The following is a 13,558-nucleotide window of genomic DNA, read 5'->3' as shown; positions in this document are numbered from 1 at the left end:
GATTCACACTGTAAGTTTGAAAAGCACAGCTATAACAAATCTTGGGATGGGGGCGCCTGGCTGGCTCAGTCATTATGCGTCTGCCTTCAGCTCAGGTCCTGGGACCCGAGCCTGCTTCTCCCTCTCCCACTCCCCCTGCTTATGTTCCCTCTCTCGCTGTGTCTCTCTCTGTCAAATAAAGTCTTTTAAAAAAAAAAGAAAAGAAAAAAGAAATCCTGGCTCTCCCCTTCTACATTTTGCCTCGAATTCAGTACCGGCCTTTTCCAGGTCCCACTGCCAGTGTAGTTTTTGACGGTTTTCTTTTTTCTTTTCCTGCTAACCACAGCTGAGAAGAAATGGCTTTGGGAAGAACGGCTTTTTGCAGAGCCGTGGTTCCGGCCTGTTCTCCCCTTGGAGAAGCACTCGTAAAGCAGAGTTTGAGGATTCGGACACGGAAACCAGTAGCAGTGAAACATCAGATGACGATGCCTGGAAGTAGGCATATAAGTCCTCACAAATCTGACCCAGTAAACTCAGCTTGTGTGTTTAGGGAGTATACAGAAGAAATCATTCTTTTCCTTTTCTTATGTTGTTGAATACTTCATGCACAAGGGAAAATAGTCATATCCCAAAGAGAGAGCAATTGGCTTGTTTAGCTTTTGTTGTTCTTCCCTGTTATCTGCTTAATAGAAGTTTGTGTGATGGGAAAGATTTTTTAAATACACACACACACACACAGACACAGTATCTATGGGGCGACGCACAGGTGGGAGCTGGCAGTGCAGAGAGGAGACGCCGGTCTGCAGCAACAGCTTCTACTACCAGCCCTTGGGGCACTCACCCCTGTGCTCAAGCAATCATTGTCAATGACAAAGTGACTATTGAAGTTATAATTGTATTAAATTAATGCTAATAATTTGGATATTTTATTTTATTTTTGGCTGCTCGGGTAACGTTAGCCCTTAACCAAGCATACATGGTTTTCTTTTTTTCTTTTCTTTTTTTTTTTTTTTTTTTCCTTTTTTTGGGTACAGCTGTAAAATATTTGGATATAGGAAATGTTGTGTTATTCTTGCAGCCTTGATATTCAGGGTGGATTGTAAAATATAAATTTTTGTGAGATTTCAAAGATTAAGATTATTTTGATAACATTATTTACAGATTTAAAAGATGTGGTTATCACAAGTCTGTTGAAGGGGAAAACTACTGCATAAAATAACTAACTTGGAATAAATATTTTGCATCAGTTTGGATTGTCTTGTGTAAGAAGTATATTTCCTTTAAAGTTAGAGGAGTGGATTCTTAGAGGGAAATACTTCTAGAAGTCTGAGGGAAATCTCAATTCAGACACCACTGTTTCTCCTTTTAGCGGATACTTTTTTGATGCAGAAAAATTTGTGCAATAAATTATCAGTAATAAAATCAGAAACCCAAGTTTCCTTCCTGAAACTGATTTTCATTTGCCTGGGTATTTACCAGTTTGCATATTTACAAGGAAGGTTCTGTGCCTCAGTTTTCCTGCTAAACAGGAACATGGGAAAGGGTTTGAGCAGTGACCAGTGGAAGAGGCACAGTTTTTCATTCAACATACACTTTCCAGCTCTCCCCGTACAGCCAGGCATTTTGCAAGGCTCTGGGGGTGCAGGGAATGCCCAGCCCAGTAGGGAAGAGAATAAACCATTATATTCAAAATGAACCCTTGGGCCAAAATCTTACGGACAGATAGAAGCTAAAGCAAGCAAGCAGTGACACTGGCACTCTGGCCATCCCTACAGGGCATGGTCCCTGGTGGATATAGTGGTCTAGGATTGCCCTTTAGTGGGAGACAACCAGCAGAGTAACAGCCCTGACTGCTTGTTGGAAAGAGAACTAACTTGTGTCTCCAGAAAGGATAGAGGCTAGAGGCAGAGAAACCAACATGACATTGGCTAGATTCTAAAGGCTAGGAGGGCAGAGACCCTATCTACCACACTGAATTACATAGTCTCTTCTGCTGGGGTTACAAGCAGTCCATGTAGAAATGGTGGTTGAGACAGAGCAATAAGAACTGTATCATATTTCATTGCATATATCTTTTGAAGCATTATGTACTAATAAGAAAACTTGCCGGGTCCCTGGGTGGCTCAGTTGGTTAAGCTTCCAACTCTTGATTTTGGCTCAGGTCATGATCTCAGGGTTGTGGGATCAAGCCTTAGTCCAGCTCCTTATGCAGCAAGGAGTCCGCTTTCCAATCTCTCTCTCTCTCTTTCTCTCATAAATAAATCTTTAAAAAAAGAAAAAAAAAAAAAAAGGGAAGAAAACTTGCCAGGTATGATACTCTATTGTCGGTCTCGATTTCAGTGTTAAAATTGGGGTGGGGGGAGCACATCTTAGAATCAGTGAAATACTATAAAATGAATTAAGTTGCAAAAGTATTAAACTGGAAATAAGAAGTTGGTTGAGATAGAGATACCCTGCCTGTTTGGGGTTGAGCTTTGCCACTTACTAGCTTTCACAGAACAAATTTCTTAAAAATGTGCCCTTTTTCTTGCTTGGAATTAAGCTGGCTGAGATCACATGCTTTGAAACACTTGTAACCTGTTGCTGATCACACCTTGGCCTTAACATGGTGAGAGGGCTGCTACCGTAAGTCCCTGTCTTGTTTAAAAAAGGGAGTTTGTTTCTCCCTTAAGGGAGAAACGGGCCTCAGAGCTCCTGCTGGTGGATGCATGTATTTGGGGAGGTGGCAGAGATCCGATCAGCACAAAAGTCCCCTGCCCTGTCTCGAATGAAGGGCTACCTTTCTATATTTGATTCTCTCATCTGATAGATTCATTGTGTTCTCCCAGAACTTTCATTCCTTGGGCTGTGCTAATTATCTTCCCTCTCTGGACAAAACCCCAAACAAACAGGAATGGGATGAGGGAAAAACTGTCAGCCTTGGTGTGATTTTGGTTATGCAAAAGCTGTGGTTGCTTCCCAAGGGCCGAAGTACAAGGGAAGGCTTTTCAGCCTAGGGGGAAGACAAGTTTCCTAACAAAGCCTAAAAGGGCAGAAGGTTTCCTCTCCCAGGTGTTCCCTAGAACGGAGAACACTAACTTGGGTAATGTTCACTTGGGCAGAACAAGAATGAACAAAATGATACTTCCCTGCCAGACACTGTTGAATAACCAGTGATGGGGAGGGGGAGTATGTGAGAGGGGCCCAGCTAATCTGGGATGCAGCTGTTTGTTCCCCTTTATATCAGCAGAGAAACCAAGATGTGGTCAAAGGACTTGCACATGCTCATATAATGCAGTGGAGCGACTTTGTGACACTTTTTCAAGCCAGGGGCTCCTCCCAAAGGTGATCAGCCTTTCCCCACTCATGCTCTGGACCTGCCTAGACTTGTGGTTGCTGCCCAGGGAGCTAAGTCTCCTCCCCAAACATAAACTTAATCATGTAAACGCAGCAAACTTGGCCTTTACTCTCTCTGCCTCTGGGTTTGTTTCATCCTTCTCTCCCTTTCCCCTGCTCTCTGTCCTCTCTCTTGCAGGTCTTGGCTGGCGTGTCAGGAAAGGGGTCCCATCCCATGGCCTCCGATTCTGGGGAGCCGGGGCTCCTGTCCTGTGGGTCCTGTGACATGGTTTTCCGCTCCTGGACGCTGTTGGCCACTCACACTCAGCGTTTCTGCATTGGCCGTCTGACCCGAGAGGTAACACCCAGAGACCACCTTTCAAAAGGGCCGCCTCCATGGCCACATGGGTGGGTATTCAAGCAACTCTGAGCCTCAGTTTTCTTCACCCCACACCCTGTCCTGTCGCCAGGTAGTGCCACAAGAACACCAGGGCCTCCCAGACCGGGAGGCCAGCAAATTGGCTCTTAAGAAGCTAACAGAAGAGGTACTCCGGTCTTTCCCCATTTGGAAATTTTAGCATCCTCCCTAAATCTACAGATCACGCAGATTACGGGTCAGATTACCCCGAACACTGCTGCTGTACCTTCAGGAAATGCGACCTTGGATAACAGAGGTCCCCAGGGGATTAGAAGGGCCCCGAAGCCAGACCGAGGCGCAGACTGGGGGCCGCACCCACGAAGCTGCTGGAAGCCCCAGCGAGCGGCTTCGGGCGCTGCAGGGGACTCACGCAAAGCGAGTGGCGGAGAGGGAGTCACAGAGCCGGGCCCTGGAGAGACGCAGTGAGGGTGAGGGAAAGAGACGGGGGATAATGGGCCCTCCCTGCCCCAACCGCTTGGCTTTGAGTTTGTCCGACCCATTGCGACTCCGTCCCTTAACGCCTCAGAACTGAGCCAACGCCTCCAAGGTTTGGCCCAGACCCGAGGCGGAATATCACGCCTTTTCGGTCTGGAGCGGGAGCTTCAAGAACTCCGGGCAGAAGCCGGGCGAACGCGGGGAGCTCTAGAAGTGCTAGGGGCGCAAGTTCAGCAGCTACAACCGGAGTCGGGGTGAGACCCGGCGCGGGCGAACTCGAAGCGCGGCTGAACCCGCCCGGGGCCGGGGGAAGGGGCGGGGCCTGACCTGAGGGCGGAGCCGCGGCGGGAGGCGCAGGCGCCCACGCAGCTGGAAGGTCGCAGGCAATAGGTAGGGAAGGGGCGGAGTTTCCGGAGGCCGAGTCTCGGGAGCCGCAACACCTCAGCACGCGTGTACCCCTGCGCCAGGGCCCGGCTCAGCGCCTTGCGAGAGGCAGAATTCTGTTGTTCGGTGCTGCGAGCCAACCCAGGGACTCTGGCTGCCGAGATCGGGTGAGGTCCCGGACCCGGGTCGGCAAGGGCGAAGCGCTGATCAGTCCTGGATAGACGGTGCTGCATTTTTGTCCCCTGCTCCCTCCCTAGGGCCCTGCGGGAGGCCTACGTTCGAGGCGGGGGCCGGAACCCCGGCGTTCTGGGCCAGATCTGTCAGTTGCAGGCGGAGGCATCAGCACTGGAGCTGCGGCGGTTGCGTACCCGCAGAGGTGAACAGGAGGGCCTCTCCGAAGCCGTGGTCTTAATTCTGGGAGGAGAAAAGGGCGGTTGAACTGATAGGGTGTGGGGGGGGGGGCGTCTTTGGCATGGGGACCACTTGAAGTTGGAATACCTGGGTGGTCTTTGTGGCAATGGCTAGAATGTTACCTGACAAGTCCGGTCTTGTCCATAGAGACCTAAAGCTGGAATTCTCAGAATTGCACAGCTGGTTACCAGAGGTTGGAGGTGGCAGGTCGGACTTTTTCATTGCAGGAAAGGGGGCAGGCGCCACCCTGGGGGAGCTTCTAGTAGTGGAAACCGAAAACCGGCGCTTGGAGGCAGAAGTCCTGGCCTTACAGATGCAGAGGGGTGCAGGCCCTGTGTCCTGGGGTCAGTGAGCACCCTTGTCCTACACCACCTAGCTCTCCCCCGCTGAGTGCAGAGGAAGGGGTTAGAGGGGCCGTGCATGGGGAATGAGGCGCATTTGTGCCCTGTCCGTTCCTGCCCTCGTGCATCTCCAGGTGTCCATGCATGTGGGTCCGGCTCTCAGGGAAAGTTTGTCTCAACCCTGTTCTTGCCGCATCCTGCTCAGGCATGCCCTACTCTTAACTCCGGTCCCAGGGCCTACGGAGCCTCGAACTTTGGTGAATCCCAGCCCATGCCTGAGAAGGAGGGAAGATCCCCCGCGCCTCCCGCCGCCGGTGGCTCCTCCCCTGCCACCCCTTCCACACTCCACAGGCATCCTATTGAGTGGCACAGAAGAGACTGTGAGGACCCAGGGGCTGGGGCCAGGGCCGCTCTGTTTTGTGTAGTTGGGGAAGCATGGGCACTAAGGAGGCATTCCGCAGGAGTCAACTCTTCCCCCACCTACAGCTGCAGGTTCCTGGAACCATGACCAAGAACCTAGGTCTGGATCCGTACTTCCTTCTGCCGGCCTCTGACGTTCTGGGCCCTGCGCCCTATGACCCTGGGTGAGGCCTGCTCCCTCTGACATTCTCTGTGACTTGGTCCTCACTGGGCCATCTTCTGATTAAGCAGACCCACTAGAAAGAGCTAGGGTTGGGGAACTGATGGGGTGAGGGGCAAGGATGAGGGGATAGGGTTCAGAGGAGTTGGGGGTTATATAGATGGCAGCTGAAACCTGTGTTCTTCAGGGCTGGGCTGGTCATTTTCTATGACTTCCTTCGGGGCCTTGAGGCCTCTTGGATTTGGGTGCAATTAATGACTGGCTTGACCCGAGATGGACAGGACACAGGAGGAGCCACAGCATTGCCCCCAGCCCTTTGTTTGCCTCCACCTCCAGCTCCTGGGCCCATGGGCAGTTGTGCCATCCTTGCCAGCAGGCAGCCTGTACCCAGGTCAGTAGATGGAGATTGACTTTTGATGCTTTTTGTCACAATTGTCTTTTCCCTCATCCTGCTGAGTTTCCCCATGTATATACAGGGCCACTGGCTGAGAGCTGTCCAAGGAAAGAACAGTTCTGGCTTCTGACATCTTGTGTTGGTTGTTCTAGGCTGCCACCTTCAGCATCAGTATCCCTGGTCTGTGAGCTACAGGCCTGGCAGGGGCTGGCATGGACTAGGGAACCACAGCCAAAGGCTTGGGCCTCACTAGTGCTATTTGACCGGAAGCAAAGGGTGTTAAGTGGCCGTTGGCGTCTTCCACTTCGGGCCCTTCCTCTGGACCCTAGCCTTAGCCTTGGGCAATTGAATGGGATTCCCCAGGTAAGTGTGGAGGACAAGGACTGGATCTCCTCCCCTCCAAATACAGCCGCAGTACCATGTCATCTCTCTCCAGGTAGGTCAGGCTGAGCTCTTTCTGCGACTGGTTAATGCAAGAGACGCTAGTGTCCAGACGCTGGCAGAGATCAATCCCGCAAGTGCCCAGGAGTACCAGTACCCACCTCCGGTGAGGGCTCACCTAGCACTAGGGATACCGCAGTGTGATTGGTGTGGTTAGTTGCCAGCATGTTCCAAGCTATTTCTGTGAATTAACTCCTTTAACTATCATACATGTGTTAGGCAGACTATGTAAACAGATGAGGAAATCAGAGCTGCACAGTGAGGCTGACTTGTTTTACCTTAGGTAGTTAAGATATAAACCACTTGCTAAAGATACACTTCTCCCTGTTCCACAGATGTCCAGCTCACCTTCACTGGAAGCAAGCTTCCTTGCCCCAAAAGCTGGCTTTGTTGACCCCCCTCCTCCTGAAGAGCCCCCTCAGCAGCAGAGTCAAGGATAGATGGTTTGGGCCCCCATCGCGGTTCTGACCGCCACCGCCGGCTTCCTGAATCTAGGAGAATGTGGGTGGGCACGAGTAGCTTTAGAGGCTCAGAACTAGGACTTGTTGCCAGACCTGCAGCTTTACTACTCCACGTTCTGAGGGGGTCTAGAAGCAAACACCAGATCCAACCATAGCTTTGCCACCTTCCACAAATACTTGGCCTTTATCAATTTTCCTCTTATAAAATGGATGTGAGGATTAAATGGATATTGGGTATTTTCAGTATTGCCTGGAATATAAATTCTTTGAAAGCAGGGGGCATTCTTTAATTTGTTAAAGGAATGTCATCAATTCTTTTTTGGGGGAGGGGGGGTTAAAGCCCATCTTGTTGCCATACTTCATTCAGGACATCCTCTGGGAATCCTTCCAGACTATAAAGGTCCCCACTGAACTAGGAGCTCCCATACCTTCCACACTTATAGAGGGTCACATGTAAAATCTGGTTGAAATTTGATATTGGGTCCCAGTGCCAACCTTTTAGTCAAAGGCCTAAAATCCTTAGGACTTTAGCATCTAGAGCATCTATCTTCAGGAAGTTCAAAGCCGTGAGTTACCATAACCAGCCCAGAAAAATTCCAACCATTTTCTCTGCTATCTTTTAGGAAACAATGTATCAACTGGAAAACGGCCTGACATTGGCTATTCAAAATGGCAGATTCTGACCTATTGTCTACCTACTGTCTGACCTACTGTCTAGTGCAGTGAAGCAGCCCTCTGGGTGGTCAGAATTACCAAATCCCTTTAGGTCATGTAGGGCAGACACAGTTTGGAATTCAGATCCAAACAGTAACTTGTGCGTTAAGAGGTTCTTAAACTAAGGGTCAAGGCTGAGGTAGCTCAAAGGCAGCACTTAGCATTGCACTCTGTACATCAGTGAGGTCCCAGTGGGATGGCTTTAGTACACGTACCCTGCGCACCAACACCCTGACTACACAGACAGAACTGGTGGGCATTTCTGCCTTTCAACCCCACATGCCACACTGAAATGCTTCAGGTAGTTCAGGATCCCACTGAAAGATCTTTAAGCACAAGTCCAGACCAGGAGCATTTTTTAGCATCTTTATTTGAGAAGTCAAAACTGCAGATGGGTAACAATTTGGATTCAAGTTATAAGATATATTTCAGCCTTTCTGTACAGAAAACAAAACTCCACCAGCCAGCCTCCCCACAAATTCTTCCAACCACATCCAAAGTGTCCAGTCTCTCTCTCAAGCCACTTTCAAACCAGAATACTCAATTCTCTACAGTTAGCACACTAGTTTTCCTCAGCAATCACTCCCCCCTCCCACCCCTCCTGCACAAGTTTTCCTCAGTTCTTTTTCCAGAATGATTGACCCTCAACTGGAGACTAGGTGGGAACAGTTATCACTTAAGGTCTGGCTCAGGCAGTTATCAGCTCATGAAGTCCACCAAACAGTATCAACACCAAACAGCAAGATCTTTACCAAGTCTTGTTTTTGTAGCCCCCACCAAGAGACAGCACCACTTAAGGCTTGCAAGACAGTGGAGTTCATATTTAAAATGGGGAAAATGTAGCACCACTAGAAACAAAGGGCCGATGGCTGTGCTTGATTTGATCACCTCCATATTAGACAGGAGCTTGGATGGAAACTCCCAACAGAGATCAATCAGTACAGAAAGGGGCAGGGTGAGTATCTTTGACCCAGAATGCTCCAAGGCACAGAGTCAGCCAATATTTAAGAAAAAAATCATCAAAGCCTCAACCTTTGCTTACAATCTTTATTGAAGTTATACAAAAAGAATCCCCCCAAAGTGAAAAAATACATTATATACAAAAACTTTCCCTCAGGAGGAAGGCTCTACGCCCTCTCTTTAACATGCAGTGCTTTCAACTGTAGCTCCGGCCTCCACTGTCCCCTCCACTGCTGCCCGACTTTCAGCCTGATTCTCAGCCTGGAAGATAAATAGGGAGCCTGGGCATAAATGAGCCTAGTTTCAGCCCTTCCGTCTTACACAATCGAGTAGGCAGAGAAAGTGAACAGGTCTCCTAAAGCCTGCTTTGCTCCCTACACTCCTAACAGGATGATTACCACAAAATGTAAGGCCATTTCCGAAAGTCTAACAGGGCTGACAGAGCCAATGTTCACACATCACTTGGAAAGGGAGCAAGCAGAAATAACCCAATGGTCTTCCCAATTAAGTGCCTTCTCATACATTCGTTAGAGCAGGACCTGTGGTATGCATATAGCTTCCATTCGTCAGTGAGACATCCCACATTCCAAAACCAGTTTCCTGCACAGTTTCTATGAGGGCTGCATTCGAGTAATCCAAACAGGCTCAAGGTGAGGAACATGCACTTAGGACAACTAGTTTCCCAGGCCCTGAGAACAAAGGGAAATAATCCAAGAGTCCAAGCTCTCTTAATTGCCCACCTCCTCCTCCATGTTTTCTGAAACTTCTTTTCCACTGGAGACAGCATCCCCACTGCCTCCATTCACCTCCAGCTCTTGTTTGGCTTTCTTTGCATCATCTTTTCGGGGACTCTCTTCCTCTGGTTTCCTCTGAAGATAGAATTGGAAAGACTTCACAAATGTGCCGAGGTTTTCCAAAGTACCGCAAAACTTAAAAAGCCCTTCTCTCCTCCCCCACTGCTGCCACCCCATGGTGCGAAGATCCCGACATCAGGATCCATGCCTCTCAAGGTCTCACCACAGGAAGCAGACGCCAACCTGTGCTCGGTACAATAAATTGGTCAGCCACAACATACCAGTCTAGCCTCTCTAGGGGAAGGGTGAGGAGTAGATCTGAATAGTAACCAAACCCCAAGTTTGTGAATCGGGAAACAGTCTCCCACAAGAGGAAAAAACAACTGTAATTATAGGCAGAAGATGGGATGCCACAGGATTTTAAGTACCAGCAGGTCTGCTGCTGAACTACTATCAAGGAAAACCTGCCAGCCTCCCAAGAAGAGCTGATCTAACCAATTCTCAGAAGCTTTCCTGACAGTCCTGGGCCAAAAGAGGCCTGGAAAAACAGTTAGAAAATATACTCAAGTGAAAACTAACTTCATTCAAATCCTCACCAACTTTGCCAAGTGAATGTCTTATTCACCAAATATTAGGGAATGTATTCCTGGTGTGTCATTTGGGGGAAAACATTAAAAAAAAAAATAGAAATGACCACATGCAGATTTACCTTCTTTCTGACAAGGTGGGAAATATCAGTCACACAATTTGATGAGGAAGCACCATCTGCTGGTTTTCTACTGGCAACCTTGACAAAAAGGACTCTGTTAGCAATGTGTGACTACGCAGGACACACACAGGCCTAATACTAAGTGACAAAAATCTCCTGAATACTCACCATGGAGACTGAAGTGCCTCCTCCACTAGGAGTGAAACCTGAAGTAGAGCTCTCCACCTGTTCGGGAGGGGACAGACCCAAGTGGGTCCCAAGACAGAACCCACCAGGTCACCTACACACCTACAACAGGTGCCTACCATCCGAACAGCTGACCAAGACCTCAAATACTAGTGCGCCTCCACATACCAGCAGTATCATCCACCCCCTCTACCTGCACCTGCCACCCCCAAACCGGGGGCTTAGGCACAGTGTAAATATTAAATTAACCCATCCATATCATATCACCTGTGGCGTAGAAAGCTCCCTGACATTCCAGCAGCCGCTCAGTATCTTGCTATCTATACAGAGGAGTTCTCAGAGGGGATAGTAATAGCTTATATTTGTTAAGCAAATACCATTTGTACTGTCAGAAGTATTTTAACATACAAATACTATCCCCGTTTTACAGAGGAGTCAACTAAGGCAAAGAAACATTAAACAACATGCCCATGGTCGCACATAACAAGTAGCACATACAGAACTTAAACCCAGTCTGGCTCCAGAGTGTATTCTCTTAAGCATTATACTACTTGATAGGGAAACTAGATAAATTCTCACATTCCTTCTAACCACCAACTCCCTGGAAACCGTATCACGGTTCCTACACTAATAGAACACGATACCATGATGCCTTCCAACAGTATCGAACATGCTATTATCAAAACTTTAAAAGAAACCAAACCAACCAGAGTTGCTTTCAGAGCCAATTCAGCTACATTCCCACTACGCTGGGACTCCTTTGCATCTTCTATCTTCTCTCTAATTTCAGGTAGCAGTTCCTTCAGCTCCTCAATTTCCTTCTCATAGTCAGTAGATGATCCTTCAGCCTCCTTCATCTGCTCACTTAGTACAGCTACAAAGAACAGGCTGAAGTGATCAGTAACAGTTACCACCAAAGGATCCATTTTGTTCTAATACTGTCGAACTGGAGCCAGTCAAGCTTATCGTCAAGTAGCTGATGCTCACTCACCCATTCTTTTCTCAATGACTTCAATAGATTTGCTGAACTGTGCCACTGCCTCGTCATACTGAGAGTTGTACCCATAGGCCAAGCCCAGCTGGTAGTGGGTCTCTGCAAGGAGCCGATCGTGGGCTTCCAGGTATTGCTCCTGCAGGTTTAAGCAAGCCTGGAACTCCTCCACAGCTTGGACATAATTCTCTAATGAAGGGAAAAAGAATAGCAAGCAAATGGACAGCACTTAATAATACTTCTAAATTCTAGACGATTCTATAGGAAGGCTCTCCTGTTTTGTTTTTATTTTTTAAAGATTTTATTTGACAGAGACATACCAAGAGAGCGAATACAAGCAAGGGAAGCAGGAGAGGGAGAAGCAGGCTTCCTGCATAGCAGGGAGCCGGATGTGGGGCTCAATCCATGGACTCTGGTACCATGACCTGAGCCAAAGGCAGCCACTTAATGACTGAGCCACCGAGGAGCCCCTGCTCTCCTGTTTTAATTTACATTTTCTTTGTAGCCCCTCCAGGATGCTGGACTATACAAGTACCTAACGGCGAGGGGGAGAGGGGTGCAGGGCAGGGGGGCAGATTGTGGGGAATCCCTACTGAAGAGATTTCGGAAGAAATTCTTTACTACTGTAGGAACTATAGGAACCCCAACCCACTCTCCTTTTAAAGCCAACTGCCAGGGGTGCTGGGGTGGCTCAGTCAGTTAAGCATCTGCCTTCAGCTCAGGTCATGATCTCAGAGTCCCGGGACAGAGCTCCACATCACACTCCTTGCTCAGCAGAGAGCCTGCTTCTCCCTCTACCTCAGTCCCTCCCCCTACTCATGCTTTATAATAAATAAAGTTAATTTAAAATAATAATTAGGGGCGCCTGGTTGGCTCAGTGGTTTAAGCCGCTGCCTTCGGCTCAGGTCATGGTCTCAGGGGTCTGGGATCGAGTCCCACGTTGGGCTCTCTGCTCAGCAGGGAGCCTGCTTCCCTCTCTCTCTCTCTGCCTGCCTCTCTGCCTACTTGTGATCTCTGTCTGTCAAATAAACAAATAAAATCTTTAAAAAAAAAAATAAATAAAATAAAATAAAATAATAATTAGTATTTATCTAATCTTTTTATTTTTTAAGATTTTATTTATTTGACAGACAGTGGGCAGAGAGACAGGCAAAGAGAAAGGAAGGGAAGTAGGCTCCCCGCTGAGCAGAGAGATCATGACCAGAGAAGAAGGCAGAGGCTTAACCTACTGAGCCACCCAGGCACCCCAGTAAATCTTTATTTATTTATTTTTAAAAGATTTTATTTATTTATTTGACAGAGATCACAGGCAGAGAGAGAGAGAGGAAGGGAAGCAGGCTCCCTGCTGAGCAGAGAGCCTGGCAGTGGGCTCGATCCCAGGACCCTGGGATCATGACCTAAGCCGAAGGCAGAGGCTTTAACCCACTGAGCCACCCAGGCACCCCCCAGTAAATCTTTTTTTAAAGCCAACTACCCACCACTGAAAATCGATCAAGCGGAATTTTAAGGAATTAGAGGAAGACCTGGGGGAGAAAGACACACATTAAAGAGTAGAAAGGAAAATGTTATTACCAGATTCAACACTAACTTCTCCAAGTTTAAGATGGGCCTGTGCAGCATAAAGCTGAGCTTCCTTTGTTTCTTGCCTGAAAGAAGGAAAAGATGATCAAAACCTTAACAGCGTTTGTCCAAACCTAACCGATACTCTACTTCCAAGCTCCAAACTCCCAACGTGAGCCTAAAAACATCAGAAAGTGTTACCTTTTAAAAATTATCTTTGCTAAATCCAACATATCCCAGGCAAGCTCTAGATTCCCGATCTCCTCCTCTTCATTTTCTTGAGGAGACTAAAAAGTATATCCAAATCATTGGTATTAGGCAGAAGTATAAGAAAGGCACATCTTCAGATCACAAATCTAAATGTATAACATAACACAGCTTAAAAAAAACAACAACAACAACCACATGATATATGACTTAAAATTTGGACTTCCTCTGGGGCGCCTGGGTAGCTCAGTGGGTTAAAAAGCCTCTGCCTTCAGCTC

The 13,558-nt window shown here is 48.0% G+C and overlaps 3 protein-coding genes across 5 annotated transcripts in view; 2 read left to right on the top strand and 1 right to left on the bottom strand.

Moving 5' to 3' along the window:
• Positions 1-1,232, top strand: part of GPBP1L1 (GC-rich promoter binding protein 1 like 1) — a 52,281-nt gene extending 51,049 nt beyond the window's left edge. For both annotated transcript variants that reach the window (XM_082687291.1, XM_082687290.1), the window contains exon 12: positions 326-1,232. In XM_082687291.1, the coding sequence (XP_082543417.1) occupies positions 326-478 (153 nt within the window). In that variant the 3' untranslated portion in view covers positions 479-1,232. The remainder of the gene's footprint in view (positions 1-325) is intronic.
• Positions 1,233-3,327: 2,095 nt separating this feature from the next.
• On the top strand, positions 3,328-7,402 carry CCDC17 (coiled-coil domain containing 17). Its single transcript, XM_082687257.1, is given in 13 exon segments — positions 3,328-3,702; positions 3,704-3,839; positions 3,945-4,140; positions 4,239-4,401; positions 4,615-4,698; positions 4,789-4,907; positions 5,170-5,286; positions 5,518-5,663; positions 5,770-5,867; positions 6,051-6,254; positions 6,410-6,620; positions 6,694-6,804; positions 7,034-7,402. Coding segments are annotated over 13 exon segments (1,863 nt in total). The 5' UTR covers positions 3,328-3,529; the 3' UTR covers positions 7,139-7,402.
• Positions 7,403-8,906: 1,504 nt separating this feature from the next.
• Positions 8,907-13,558, bottom strand: part of NASP (nuclear autoantigenic sperm protein) — a 42,563-nt gene continuing 37,911 nt past the window's right edge. For both annotated transcript variants that reach the window (XM_082687252.1, XM_082687251.1), the window contains 8 exons: positions 13,275-13,360; positions 13,086-13,159; positions 11,514-11,702; positions 11,230-11,396; positions 10,505-10,561; positions 10,337-10,414; positions 9,574-9,702; positions 8,907-9,094 (listed from right to left, as the gene is read on the bottom strand). In XM_082687252.1, coding sequence (XP_082543378.1) covers positions 9,014-9,094; positions 9,574-9,702; positions 10,337-10,414; positions 10,505-10,561; positions 11,230-11,396; positions 11,514-11,702; positions 13,086-13,159; positions 13,275-13,360 — 861 coding nt within the window. In that variant the 3' untranslated portion in view covers positions 8,907-9,013. The remainder of the gene's footprint in view (positions 9,095-9,573; positions 9,703-10,336; positions 10,415-10,504; positions 10,562-11,229; positions 11,397-11,513; positions 11,703-13,085; positions 13,160-13,274; positions 13,361-13,558) is intronic.

Source organism: Mustela nivalis (assembly GCF_964662115.1).
Source record: "Mustela nivalis genome assembly, chromosome: 10".
NCBI lineage: Eukaryota > Metazoa > Chordata > Mammalia > Carnivora > Mustelidae > Mustela > Mustela nivalis.
This window is presented reverse-complemented; position numbering and strand designations above follow the sequence as displayed.